The sequence below is a fragment of the Acipenser ruthenus genome, chromosome 4 (genome assembly GCF_902713425.1).
Source record: "Acipenser ruthenus chromosome 4, fAciRut3.2 maternal haplotype, whole genome shotgun sequence".
Classification (NCBI taxonomy): domain Eukaryota; kingdom Metazoa; phylum Chordata; class Actinopteri; order Acipenseriformes; family Acipenseridae; genus Acipenser; species Acipenser ruthenus.
In genome coordinates, this window is record NC_081192.1 from 90595529 (window position 1) to 90608206 (window position 12678).

General features: G+C 37.2%; 1 protein-coding gene across 2 annotated transcripts in view; it reads left to right on the top strand.

Annotated features, from left to right (window-relative positions):
- The first annotated feature begins 212 nt into the window (after positions 1 to 212).
- The window catches only part of LOC117399490 (progressive ankylosis protein homolog B), a 50758-nt gene continuing 38292 nt past the window's right edge, over positions 213 to 12678 (top strand). For both annotated transcript variants that reach the window (XM_033998717.3, XM_033998718.3), the window contains exon 1: positions 213 to 693. In XM_033998717.3, coding sequence (XP_033854608.2) covers positions 598 to 693 — 96 coding nt within the window. In that variant the 5' untranslated portion in view covers positions 213 to 597. The remainder of the gene's footprint in view (positions 694 to 12678) is intronic.

Genomic DNA, 12678 nt, shown 5'->3' on the forward strand with positions numbered 1-12678 from the left:
GTCGGTTGACTGCTCAAAATCTAAAACATTGAAGCTGATGGCAAGGGTAACACCACAGTTACATAAAAAAAAATAAAACAAATAAAAATAAAAAAAGTCACATCCTGCGAGTGAAAACGTTACAAGTACAAACGTCTTATTAAATCTGTACATTTTTACACAGCAGTGACGTTTAGAAGAGGAGTGGTTTTATGTGTCAACTCCCACGTGCTTTTAAGAGATGACTGTCCAAGGAGAAGCGCTTACTGCATGATCTGTCTGATCTGACTCAGTAGCATCAGTCGGCTGTAAAATGCCGGTTCTCTAAACTGCAGAAAAGAAGGACGTTGCGGCTAAATCATATTGTTTTTGAAGTCTGATTATATTTTTGTTCCTGCCGGTGAACAATGGAAAAGCTGTCAGCAGAAATTTCTGGTGTCCCTCCTCTTTTCCACTGCGGTAGATCATTGTTTTTGATGCTGTTGTTGTGTAGGAGTGCAGGGATGGACCTAATGTTTTTGGATTTCTGCTAGAAAACACGCAGAGGACCAGCGTTATATTATTCGTTTTGCATTGTTCAACAGCAGATGTATTTGGTGTTGCCATTCAAGCAGAACTATGGTGAAATTGCAAGCGCTCGCACATTACTGGCCTCTCATCCGCTTTCTGGTCCCTCTGGCAATTACAAATATAGCCATTGACCTCGGGGAACAGGTTGGTAACATTTCCTTTATTTTATATATTCTTTTTCAGCAGTCACTGGACGTTCATGTCCTGTTTACCACTGTGAATTGTGCATTATTGTTATTTTTGCCGGGTTTTTTTTCTATTACAAACACACATTTACTAAATGATTATTAACGTGTTTATCGTATAGGATGTATTATGAGTTTTAACCCGCCCCAGTCCATGAATCCCGCATCATTTTGTAGCATAACTGCAGTACCGCTACCTCAGTCTATGTAGCAACGGATAAAGACGAACCATTGTTTTTGCATTATTATTTATTTATCAATTATCGAGGATCGTACTCCTTTTGGAAAGTGGGGGGATGTGAGATGCAGGTTTCTGATATTACCGTATAGTATTTAACAGATGACCGTGCAGTTTTTGACAGGTTGACCGTGCTGTCACAAAATGCGCACCAGCATTTTCCGATCGGCTCAAACCGATGGCTAGTGAGTTTTCAAACTGTTATCTGTAGTTTTGTTTCAATAAAACATTTTTTTAATGATCAATCCATTTAAGTAGATCTCAAGAATAAATTTGTCTAACAAAAAAAAAAAAAACGTCAATTGTCTTAATACATCTGGTGGGAAACTGCCGCCTGTGGACTTGACAAGTCCAATACGGTAGTGCTGTCTGCGATGTTCAGGTTCAGTGGGATAATCCTAGCTGTCAGGTGGAAATTCTGTATTTAGAAAATGAGGCAAACTCGTTTGACGTTCAATTAAATAGGCTACCTAACGGCAGGATTGCTGGAAATGGTTCAATCTGTTTTACTTGTGTGGTTTTATAGGCAGGTACTGTAATATCAAATAACCACAGTAGTACAATACCTTATTTTCTGTTTCTGAGAATATCACAAAGCTTCAAGAGTGTAATACCATCAGATAATACACTTAAATGATTACTTGTCTCTATGACTGATGAATCACTCTGACTTTGTTATATATTTATTAATAATATATATTATAGCATATATAATATAGCACCTGCACCTGAGCTCCAGTGGTCCCCCCAAAAAACCAGGACACTTTTGAGTTGGTGGATTTGCATTGAATTATATATTCTAAGAAATGTAACGTAAAAGTAAAGTTCAAACCCATTCAGACAGTTTCACCAAGTTGCTCGCTGGCTGTATGAAAGCAATGGAAGAAACTGGAATGGAGGCATCATTATATGCCTATATGGTAGCCCAATGCATATTTTCCATACATTTACATACATACATACATACATTTGAATGACATTTGAAATGTGGAGTTTCATAGATGTTACTGGTATTTCTTAACAGCTCTGCTGCTGGAGATGTTATGCTCTCAATAAGTGTATTGCAGTTTCAAGAGTTCTGTATTATTTGTTTTTTATTAGCTGCTGCAAATTATCTTGAACATAATTCGCTTTGACCATAGCAAAGGTTTATTATTCTTGCACCGAGTTTAACATACAGTGGGTGTTAAAGCATTGCATAAGATTCTTTTGTACCTCATTTTTAAAAACCTGTTTTCTCCCACACCCGTTTGCTAAATCAGAAGTTTACATGGTTTGTATTGTTAAGTCTACTGTCATCTTTGAAAGAGGAACATTTGTTTAAAGTACTGTACATTATTCATTGCTGTGTACAAAACCTTTACGTTTTGCATTAAAATGCCTTAACTTAATAATGAGATGTACAGTTGAAGGAATGAAACCTAGAGATTAGAATAATATTTATTATGTGGATTAAGATCTCTTATTTTCTACATAGACCTAACAAAACAATTCCAGTAGACCTCACCTAATATGTATAAGCATTACTTTGGACATCTCACATTTTGCTCTATATGTTTTGCTATATATGTTGAATGTGTATTTTATTTTGAATGTTATTTTTGTTTTCATACCTATTCGTGAACAGATACAATGGTGAACGTCTTTTGCACTCTTTTCAACACTGGTTCCTGTCACAAAGAAACGCAGGAGACACCCAAGTTGCTTCTGGGAGTAATCTGTTCCAAGCCTTTGAAGTTCAAAATGTACCCTTTGTTGCAGCCCTAAAGGCTGCTAACCACCAGACGCGATGCAGCAAGCAGAACTGTGCAGCGATGCGTCCAAATAAATAGAACTGAAAATGTCAATAGGAAGGTTATTTGTCGATTCATTGATAATCAAACACACAATCTGCTGAGTGCATTAACAGTTTTGTCATTGCATGATATATTATTATTATTATATCCAGTGCGAATATATATTGCTTTATAAAATGCAGATACATCATAGCAGCAGGGGCAGAGGGCGTGGCCCTGTGTGTGCGCCTTTATTTTTCAGCTAGACCTTACAATATGTAACACGTTAAAATAGAAACATATCCCAGGAGTAAAGAATAAGTTGTGTAGGACTTACTTTACCCCAGTGAATTAACTACAAAACAAAGGATGCCAAATAGCAGTTCAAGTTAAACGTTGTTTTGTTTATTCCCGAAATAAATAGTACATAAAGTTGACAACGCATTTTATTTATTTAATTTTTTTTCATTCCTTGCCATTGTCGTTTCTTCACAGTAAACAGTGGCCATCGACACATTTTCATAAAGTAATAACATGAGGTTTACTTGTGCCTTTTCGTAGCTGAACAAGCAAACGAAAACTGAAATTTAACTTTAAACACTTCAAATTAAACAAACATGGAAATTGCGTTGTAAAGTGAATGGGGGGAAAAAACACCGTTTTGGTTATTGTTTATTACATTCCACATAACATATTACATTCCACATAAATTCGCAACAATATGTGTACATATATATATATATATATATATATATATATATATATATATATATATATATATATATACAGCCTATATAAAAATCACTATACAACATTTTCAGGAAGTTGGGTACTGTTTAAGCAAGGCATTTCAGAATGACCTACTTGCCTTTTATCTGTCCCAGGAGATTCTGGCTTGCTCTAAAGCAGCACAACGCATTTTTGTCCCAGATGGCTTTCCATAGAGATCACACTTGTTTACTTTTTGCTGTCTAAAACTTTTAAATAGAGGCTCAAGAGCTGCTGTGTTGATTCTGTGGTTTTTAAAATATTTTAAAATATTTTATACACAGCTCTTTTTCATTTGCCAGTTTTTGAAACTGTTGCGCAAATTCTGGTGAGATGGTAAATAAGTTAGTTTGAATATTCAGATATTTGTCCCAGCACTAGTTTTAAAGTATTCAGAAAGAATCCATGCTAGGTTCAAGTCAGGAAGGAGGGCTATTGCATAACTACACTGGGATCAGGGTGGTCAACGTGAATTGAGTAACCATTTCCAGTGTTTTTCAATTTTTCAATTGGATATACACGAGTTCATATTTTTTTGTATCGGGGGGTGTTTTATTGGTGTTTATCGGTTGAAACCAAAAATCAGAAGCCCACGATATATAAACAGTCCTATTATGTTTCTATGGGCTTGCCCTTGCCTCTCAGTTTGAAACAGTGTGAATGGCTTGGTCATTCTGTCATTGGAATTGAGTGAATATTGGAATTGAGTGAATAAAATAAATTCAATTCAAAGGTTTATTTCAGTTTTCCAAGAACTGTTTAAAGAGCGTCCAAAATGACCCAGTGTAATTAAGATAACAATAGGAATGCCATTCAGTAGTGCTTTCTGTGGGAACATCACTGTGTAGAACAATGACTCATTTTTATGGACAAAAGATACAAACAACAGGGTGCAAACATACAGTATAAAGTAATACTGGGAGACAGGGCTGGTTGTTTGAGCCGTTTTGAATTTTAATTGTCAAGGTTAGGTGGTTGCTGGATCATCTTTGCTTGCTCAATATTTTTTTGATTTTGTAGATTGAAATAATGTTGATGCTCGCAGTGACTTCTGACCTGCATAATAACCCAGCAGTGGGATAAAGAGTGTAGTGGGATTGGATTACTGTTTTATTTGGCCAGCTGTGAAAGTGCAGGGCTGCCTTTTATTATTCAATCATTTAGACTGGCTCATTTAAGTTGTTTGACTGCTCAGTATTGTCCTTTGAGAGGAACTCATAAATGATATGATCTTCAGTAAGGTGTGTGTGCAAATTTATATTAATTGTATTTGATCTAGTGATGTGTTATATGAATATTACTGTGGGTGACAAATATTAAACAAGCTATGAGATTTCTGATTTAAGATTTGGTTTAGACAATCGGTAATTATCATATTTTCTTGGTGGCTGTGCTGTGGGGATATTCCTTGACTGTGATGTGTGATTTTGTGGAAGGGTGTGGGTATTCACTGACACGGGAGATAGAAGAGTGTATTTGACAACACCGCACAGGTGACCAGTTTTATTTATTTATTTTGTTTTTTTTTCAAGTGCTTTAGTTTAGCCCGCAGAGGGCGCCGTTTCCGTGGCTTGAATACCAGCGATGGTAGACAGGGCCACAGGAATACCCACAGGTAAACAGACACGCTGACGCACACACAGGTGCTCTACAATAATAACAACAAAAGGCGAAATCAGAAAGAGAAAATAAAACACAGTAATCAAAAACTACAAAGAAAAGGTGCTGCACTTGGCAGCGTTACCCCGACCGTTGCAACCCGCACAGCCCAGGTCCCCGTCCTACACTTCACCGCTCCCTCAGCCTGCTTCCTATACACGTATGGGGTCTGCCCAAGGTTTCCACACTCTCAATATATTTAATTTTCTTCTCTTTGGGGTTTCTTTTTCCAGCGTTCTCGGTCCTGGAGCAGAGCTTCCGCTAGCTCATTGTTTCGTCGTACAGGGGCAGAGCTGAGGGAACAACAGAACGTTATTTTATAGGGCCAGCAATCCCCCCAAGACCCGCCTCTCAGCCACTCAGAGAAAGGGAAAGCCCACTCACCCTCTCTCCCAGTGCTATGACTGACAGGCAGATATTGCAAGGCTGCTGCCCTCTTCCTGCAGCGCTATGAACGCACCAGAAGAGTCAGCACAGATCTCCCCCCTGTTACAGATTAAAAAAAAAATGTTATAGGCCAAAATGTGCACAGCAGGGGCATTAAGTGAGCTTGATCCACTTGCTTGAACTAATGTTAGTACACTTGCAAATCCAAATTGCGGAGGACCAAAAGTTGATTCGCTCATTGGGATCATCACAGTTAAACTAGATCAAATTTAGTACTGATTGTAGCGTACTAAACTAGCTCCTTGAGGTCACAAAAAAGATCCACCTGAAGTGGACACATTTTTATTTCAATTTGATCAAATTTTGCATTTGACTTTTTTTAATTTAATGGTTTCATTGTTAATTTTTTGTGTGAAGCGCTTTGGAATCCTTGTGATGAAAGGCATGAAATGTGAATTGTATTGTATTGCACTGAAGCTAATTTCACCAAAAGATAGTGAGAGCCGTAGTTAATTTGTCAGGACGAGAAAGATTCTAGTTGCATGTAATATTTGCAATTTCAAGAGTTTGGTAGCATTCCTGCTTGCTGAAGCAAGTTAGGTTCAGGGGTTTTGTAATCAGAGATTTATCAACACTGCATTACTGAGGTTTTTTTCTGTTGGTGTGTGGTTTTTATTTGTACAGCTGACTGTCTCATACAGGAACACTGTATATCTGAGTACTCAAACGTTCTCCAGGAAAGAGAGAATGTCTCTTATAAGAGCGGTCAAAAAGCGCAGCTGACCTCTAAAGCTCTCGGGAGGTGGATGTCAGCTTGAATCGTACAGCATCCTATACCATATTCTATGTGTCAAGAAAACTGGAAGAAAACTGGCACTACTTCACAATTTTTTTGTAAAATAAAACCCTTAATTAATTTCTTCTTATTACTGGGGTTATTTATATATGTTTTTATTTTTTCAAAAAAGACTAGTAAATAATAATAATAACAATAACATATCCTTTTTTTTAAAGAAAAAATGTTGCCACCAATTTTTCTGAACCTTCTCAACATGTAAGGCTTCATGTCGAGTTGTACATCAGTGGGGATGTTTTAATTATAAGTTGGGCTCTGTGCCAAGGGATGGTTTCATTTCTCCAGGGGTCAGCTGTCTGTTCCATGATCAGGCAGTTTCCCTGGGTGTCAGTTTTAATCTCACACTCAAGTGCTAGTGCTCAAAACAACCTAATCAAAAGCTACTTTTAAATGTATTTGTGACCCCAATACCTGATTCATCTAACTGCTTTTACCAGCCCCCACCTCCCCAATTCCACATTATTGAATTTCTAAATAATTAATGTCACATATCTTGGCAAGGGCACCATTTTTCTGGGGAGCAAAACCGAAGACAGCTGTCGGTTCAAACAAACCTTGTCTTCGATGGCACAGATCTTACACATTACCATCTATTGTATTACTCTTAATTATTATTATTATTATTATTATTATTATTATTTATTTCTTGACAGACGCCCTTATCCAGGGCGACTTACAATCATAATAGGACTACCATTACTTTCCAAATGGTCACAATGCTTCGACGAAACCTTAACAGTAAGCAGATATTTGTTACAACCAAAAATTAGAAACCATAATATTATCACAACAGATGTCTTCTAATATCATACTGTGGTATACCTTGGTAAACGCAGAGAACAGTGTTGCATATTGAAAGCATGATAAAGCACAAGTAAACATGGTATAAATAACACAGAAGTATGGGGTAATTCCTCAAGTTGACTAAGGAGAGGTTGCAGGAGAGGTTGCAGCCTACAGTAGGGAAAATAAATGCGGGTTTCCACACGGCTTAGAAAGTCATCAATCTCTCTCCACAGTCATTATTTATGTGACACACTCTATAGGAAGTGTGCCTATAAAACATAGTACCACTTTAAAAGGGTGGGTAAATCGCATTCTCACACTAACAGGCTGTACAATTTACCAGAAACTCGGATTCTTTTGCATGGAAACATGTCTGGAAGTCACACAAGGCCAAATTGGGAGTCAGACAGAAACATTTAAAAATACCATCCCGTATTTTAATATTCATTAGGTTATTTGCATGGAAGGAGAATTTCTCTGGCTTAAAAAAAGCTACATGGAAACACAGACACAGAAAAGTACTACCAAAATAGAGTGAGAAAAGATTAAATGTATTTTTTTGTTTTTCCATGGAAATTGCCCCACTGAAGATATTTTGGATATTTTTATTATTATTTATTTGGCCAAAGCCTTTATCCAAAGCGGCTTACAGGTGTTACAATCCTTTGTGTGACCATGGGCCCACAAGTCACTGCTGCATATGAGCGATCAACTTATGCTTATAAAGAGTGATCTGATCACTGGCACTTCCTCTTCAAAGTACACTATTTTTGTAATATTACTAAACTTTTACCAAGCAGCTCAGAAGGTCAGTGCAAGGACTCAGGAGTTGGTTATGTTTGGTTTATTTCCTTTTTCAAAAAAAAGTGGGGAGGGGTCCTAATACGCTTTCTGTATCCTATTCTGCAGTAACTCGACAAAATAATAAAAGATTACCTTTTCATAGCCTATACGTTTCTTTGAACTTTGCCCAAATACAGCATGCATTAAATACAGCTACAGCTCCCCACTCTGCGGGTGTGAAGAAAACAGAATTCAACTCAGGGACCTTACTATACTTGAGCGATTATGTCATGGCGTAGTTTGCGCTGTAAGTAACTGTTTTGCTCACAGCAGATATTAAAAGTCTGTAAGGCGGGTTGTTTATGGCATTGTGGTTGACGAAGTTGATTTACAGACAGATGGCGTGCAATTTATTGAGTTTATATTTTAATAATAGAGCAGACAGTTTTGTCTATATTTAGCAATTGATCCTCTGAGCATTGGTTTTTAGAATCCATTGTAAATGTACAGTATTACCTGTTCATCTGTTCAGTATCACTATTATTATTTATTTCTTAGCAGACACCCTTATCCAGGGCGACTTACAATTGTTACAAGATATCACATTATACATTTTTTCACATTATTTTACATACAATTACCCATTTATACAGTTGGGTTTTTACTGGAGCAACCTAGGTAAATTCAAGAACTACAGTTATACACACTATAGTTATACACACATTACTGGCTATAGTTTACGCTCTCAGGATTCTGTTACTTTGGCAGTCCCAAAGGGCCGCACACGAAGATAGAATTTGACAATCTCTCCTTTTCTGGCTATAAAGATCGTATTTGGGGATTGCGTAGAGCCTCTTGCCATTGTTTTTCCTTTAGTCCACATTAACATATAGATATGTCATATTTATGTTGTTGTTCATTGTAGGCTGCAGACTAAGTTTGAACCACACATGTATTTATTGTGTTGTTTTGTTGTCTAACAGGACCCTCTTCTAAATGAGGCCTTGTCTCAATGGGTAAATCTCTTCTGTATAAATAAAATAAAAAGAGCACTTACCTCGCACTGACAAATGAAAGAATGCTTTGTATATATAAACAGGGTTGGGCTATTCATTCAGGGTGGCAGGCTGTAAAAGCAGTTTGTGTTATTTACTGCTGCCAGAGCAGAGCTGGGTGAATCTATATCTGTATCTGTACCACTGAAAGCTGCATCTCCCATCTAAAACCAGAGGCCTGTTTTGTTTATTTTGTGTTGGAAAACAATAAACAAACTCATCTGCATTTAGGTACATTCATTTGTTTGTTTTGATGCCCGATTGCCTGTTGTCTCAGTAGATAAAACTATTCTTACTAATTGACTGTTATACGTTAGAACAAATTATTGAGGGTCATTACGTCAGACCTGTGGCAGTAAAGTATTTGCTATTTTCAGAAGCTGTAGGCATTGCCTACAGTTTGTAGACAGGTCTGGAGCCTCAGGAAATGAAACATTTACCCAGCCCACCCTCGTCAATCTTGCCATCAGGTTTACTTCTGTGAGGTTGCTTGTTTTGTGAGATTAAAATAAAAATACATGTATCTAAAAAATAAAAATGTCATGGGGGCCACACCCTGCCGAGAATGTTTTTTTTCTTTTGTTTTGCTAAAGTAATTATAGTAATTGTCACTATGATAGGTAATCCCAATGGTCCTTAGTGTGAGGGATTGGATTAAATTGTTGTTTCCAACCTACATAAACTAAATCAATATGTGCCCCAATTTGGCATTTTAATGTTTTAGGTCCTTGGTCCTCCATCACTTCTCTGGTCCCCTCCTATAGGCTGTGTTTTTATTTTCAGCAACATAGGAGTTGTGTGAATTCCTGTGGCTAGTTCTTAATTCCATTAACTTACAAAAGCTGTGTACTTTAGCTTTCATGTAAAACATTATGCTGTTTTGTCCCTTTTTTATGTTGAACTTTCCAGTCACGCAAAAATGCATTCAGTTATTTGAATTTAGCCACAGGCAAAAACAACATGCATCCCAATATACAAGCTTACATCCAGATGCTTAAAAGACAAACAACCTGAAACCTGAAAATACAGTATATTAAATCTGGTGCCTGCAGTGGAATACCATCTGAAAAATAAAAATCACTTTATTGACATATGCAATTGACTGATGCATTTTAATTAAAGGTCTCTTCAACTTCATGCATGATTTCTTGCATGAAACTCACTTGCAATGAAAAGCACAATTTTGATAGCAGGCTACAGTGTAGATATGATGTAAATGATTAACTCATTTTGAAAACTTGCACATGCAACTGTACCATTTACACTGGGTTACTTGAGAGTGTAAACTGTATTATCTTCATAATGATGAGCAAAACTATTGTACTTACGTAAATATGTTCAAGATAGAGACAGCTTGTTCACCTGTAAAAAGATCATTGTGAAATACACAGTGCCAGACACATGCATGTTTCAGTTGAAATGTCTATTACTGGAAGTACTGCAGCAACAGCAGCTTACCAGTTTGCTCACAGAGCTCAGCAGGTTTTATGCAGAGAGGAACTTTGTGTCCATACAGCTTAGTTTCCACGCAGCTTAGAAAGTCGTCATTCTCTCTCCACATTCATTATTAATGTGACGTAGCACACTGTGGCGGGGTCCACCTGCCCCTGTTTGTATTTTGTGTCATTTGGAGTTATGTATGTATTGGTGCACGGGGTGTGGGGGGAGGGGGGGGGTGAATATAGAGGTGGCAGGGAGGGAGTTAAAAACACGTTGGAATGTGGCTGGAGTCATGAATTGAATAAATAATTAGTCATTAAGGCTCCAGCCAAATAAGGTGATCATGGGTATTAGCATGGTCAGTGTGTTAGAGGTAATGCTGGTGTTAGAGGTATGTGGTGAAGTGTTTTTCGTGTTCTGTGCCGTTCATCCTGTGTTATTTATGTCTGTGAGTGTTTTGTATAGTCCTTTTGTTTTGGCCCTTGTGCCTTTTATTTTGACCAGTGTGTTTTGGTTAGTGTTTTTGTACCGTTTTGTTGGGTTGTTTGATTTAAAAACGCAATAGCGTGTTTAAACTTTCCTTCTCTGCCTCCTGAGTGTCTTCCTGATATTCACACACACACACACACACACACACACACACATACCACTCGCATTTCACATGCTATAGGAAGTAAACATCTAAAACATTGCACGACTTTAAAGGCTTGGTAAATCACCTTCTCACACTAAAAAGCTGTACAATCGACCCGTTTTTTTTTTATGGTAACATGTCCGGAAGTCTTACTGTACATTATGCTCGAGACTTCAACAGTAAAAATTCCATTTGTGATGTAAACTTGTGACACTTTCTACTTGAAATAAAGGCCCTACCAAGCAATTCTTTATTGTCAAGCTTTTTTGACCAAATAGGAGGAAAAATAATAAGAGTGGCTTAGAGACCTCTTCATTCAGTATTATATATATATATATATATATATATATATATATATATATATATACATTATACCATTTATTCTGTGTTTTAGATTATTGTCATTTGACTCATAAAAAGTGTTTTAGAGTTGTTTTAAGCAACGTTATAAAAAATACTGAAGCTACTACAAATCAAAATAAAAAAAAAACATTGCAGTAAATACATAAATAAATAATGAAGCCCTTCTTTACACTTCCTATTGTTATCTTCGTCATTGGTCATCGGATAGCTGATTGCTTTAACCAAGATTGTTCTGTACCCCTTAGCAGCAACATGCAATTTGTTGTACACTAGCTTAAGTACCATTTATCATGGGTACCTAAAAAGTCATGCTTGTACCAAAATGTGTGTTAAATTAGTGTATCTGTATTACTGCTGCCGTAAATCTTGCACTACCACTGAAGGATTCAGATTTAGGTATTTTTTCTTCTTCTTCTTCTTCTTCTTCTTCTTCTTCTTCTTCTTCTGTAGTGGAAAGTGTGATTTACTACTAATATTTAAAAAACATACTGTACTAAACATTTTGATTGGATAATTTTTATATCATTAACCTGAAGTGCTGGTACAGTGTTTTATCTCAGTTAGTGGACTTTAAGTATCAAATCTGCTGAAGCTACTGTCATGGAGTGACCCTAAAACCCGTCTTCCCTTGTACAGGGTGCGAGCACCTTTTTTGATTTGAAAGGTATATGTGGCCGAGATGTCTGACTCTTTGATAGAAACAGTTTAATTTATTTGTAGTCTTCCCAAGCCCAGCTAACAAGATTTAAAGGCCCTGGTTGCCTACACCTCTGCTGTGCGAATCTTGACACTACGGTTTTGTAAGAAAACTTGTACATGTATATGTCCTTTGGATGAAACGTGTGACTCTGCAGCAGCATTTGCATAGATCACCATGTCTTTGTCGTGTTGGATAAAAGCATCTGCTAAAACGAAAGTACTACCAAAATATAGGGGGCTGTGTGATCCGGTGGTTAAAGAAACAGCCTTGTAACCAGGAGGTCCCCAGTTCAAATCCTCCCTCAGCCACTGACTCATTGTGTGACCCTGAGCAAGTCACTTAACCTCCTTGTGCTCCATCTTTCAGGTGAGATGTAATTGTAAGTGACTCTGCAGCAGATGCATAGTTCACACACCCTGGTCTCTGTAACTATCCTTGGATAAAGGCGTCTGCTAAATAAACAAATAATAATAAAGGCGCCTGCTAAATAAGCAAATAAT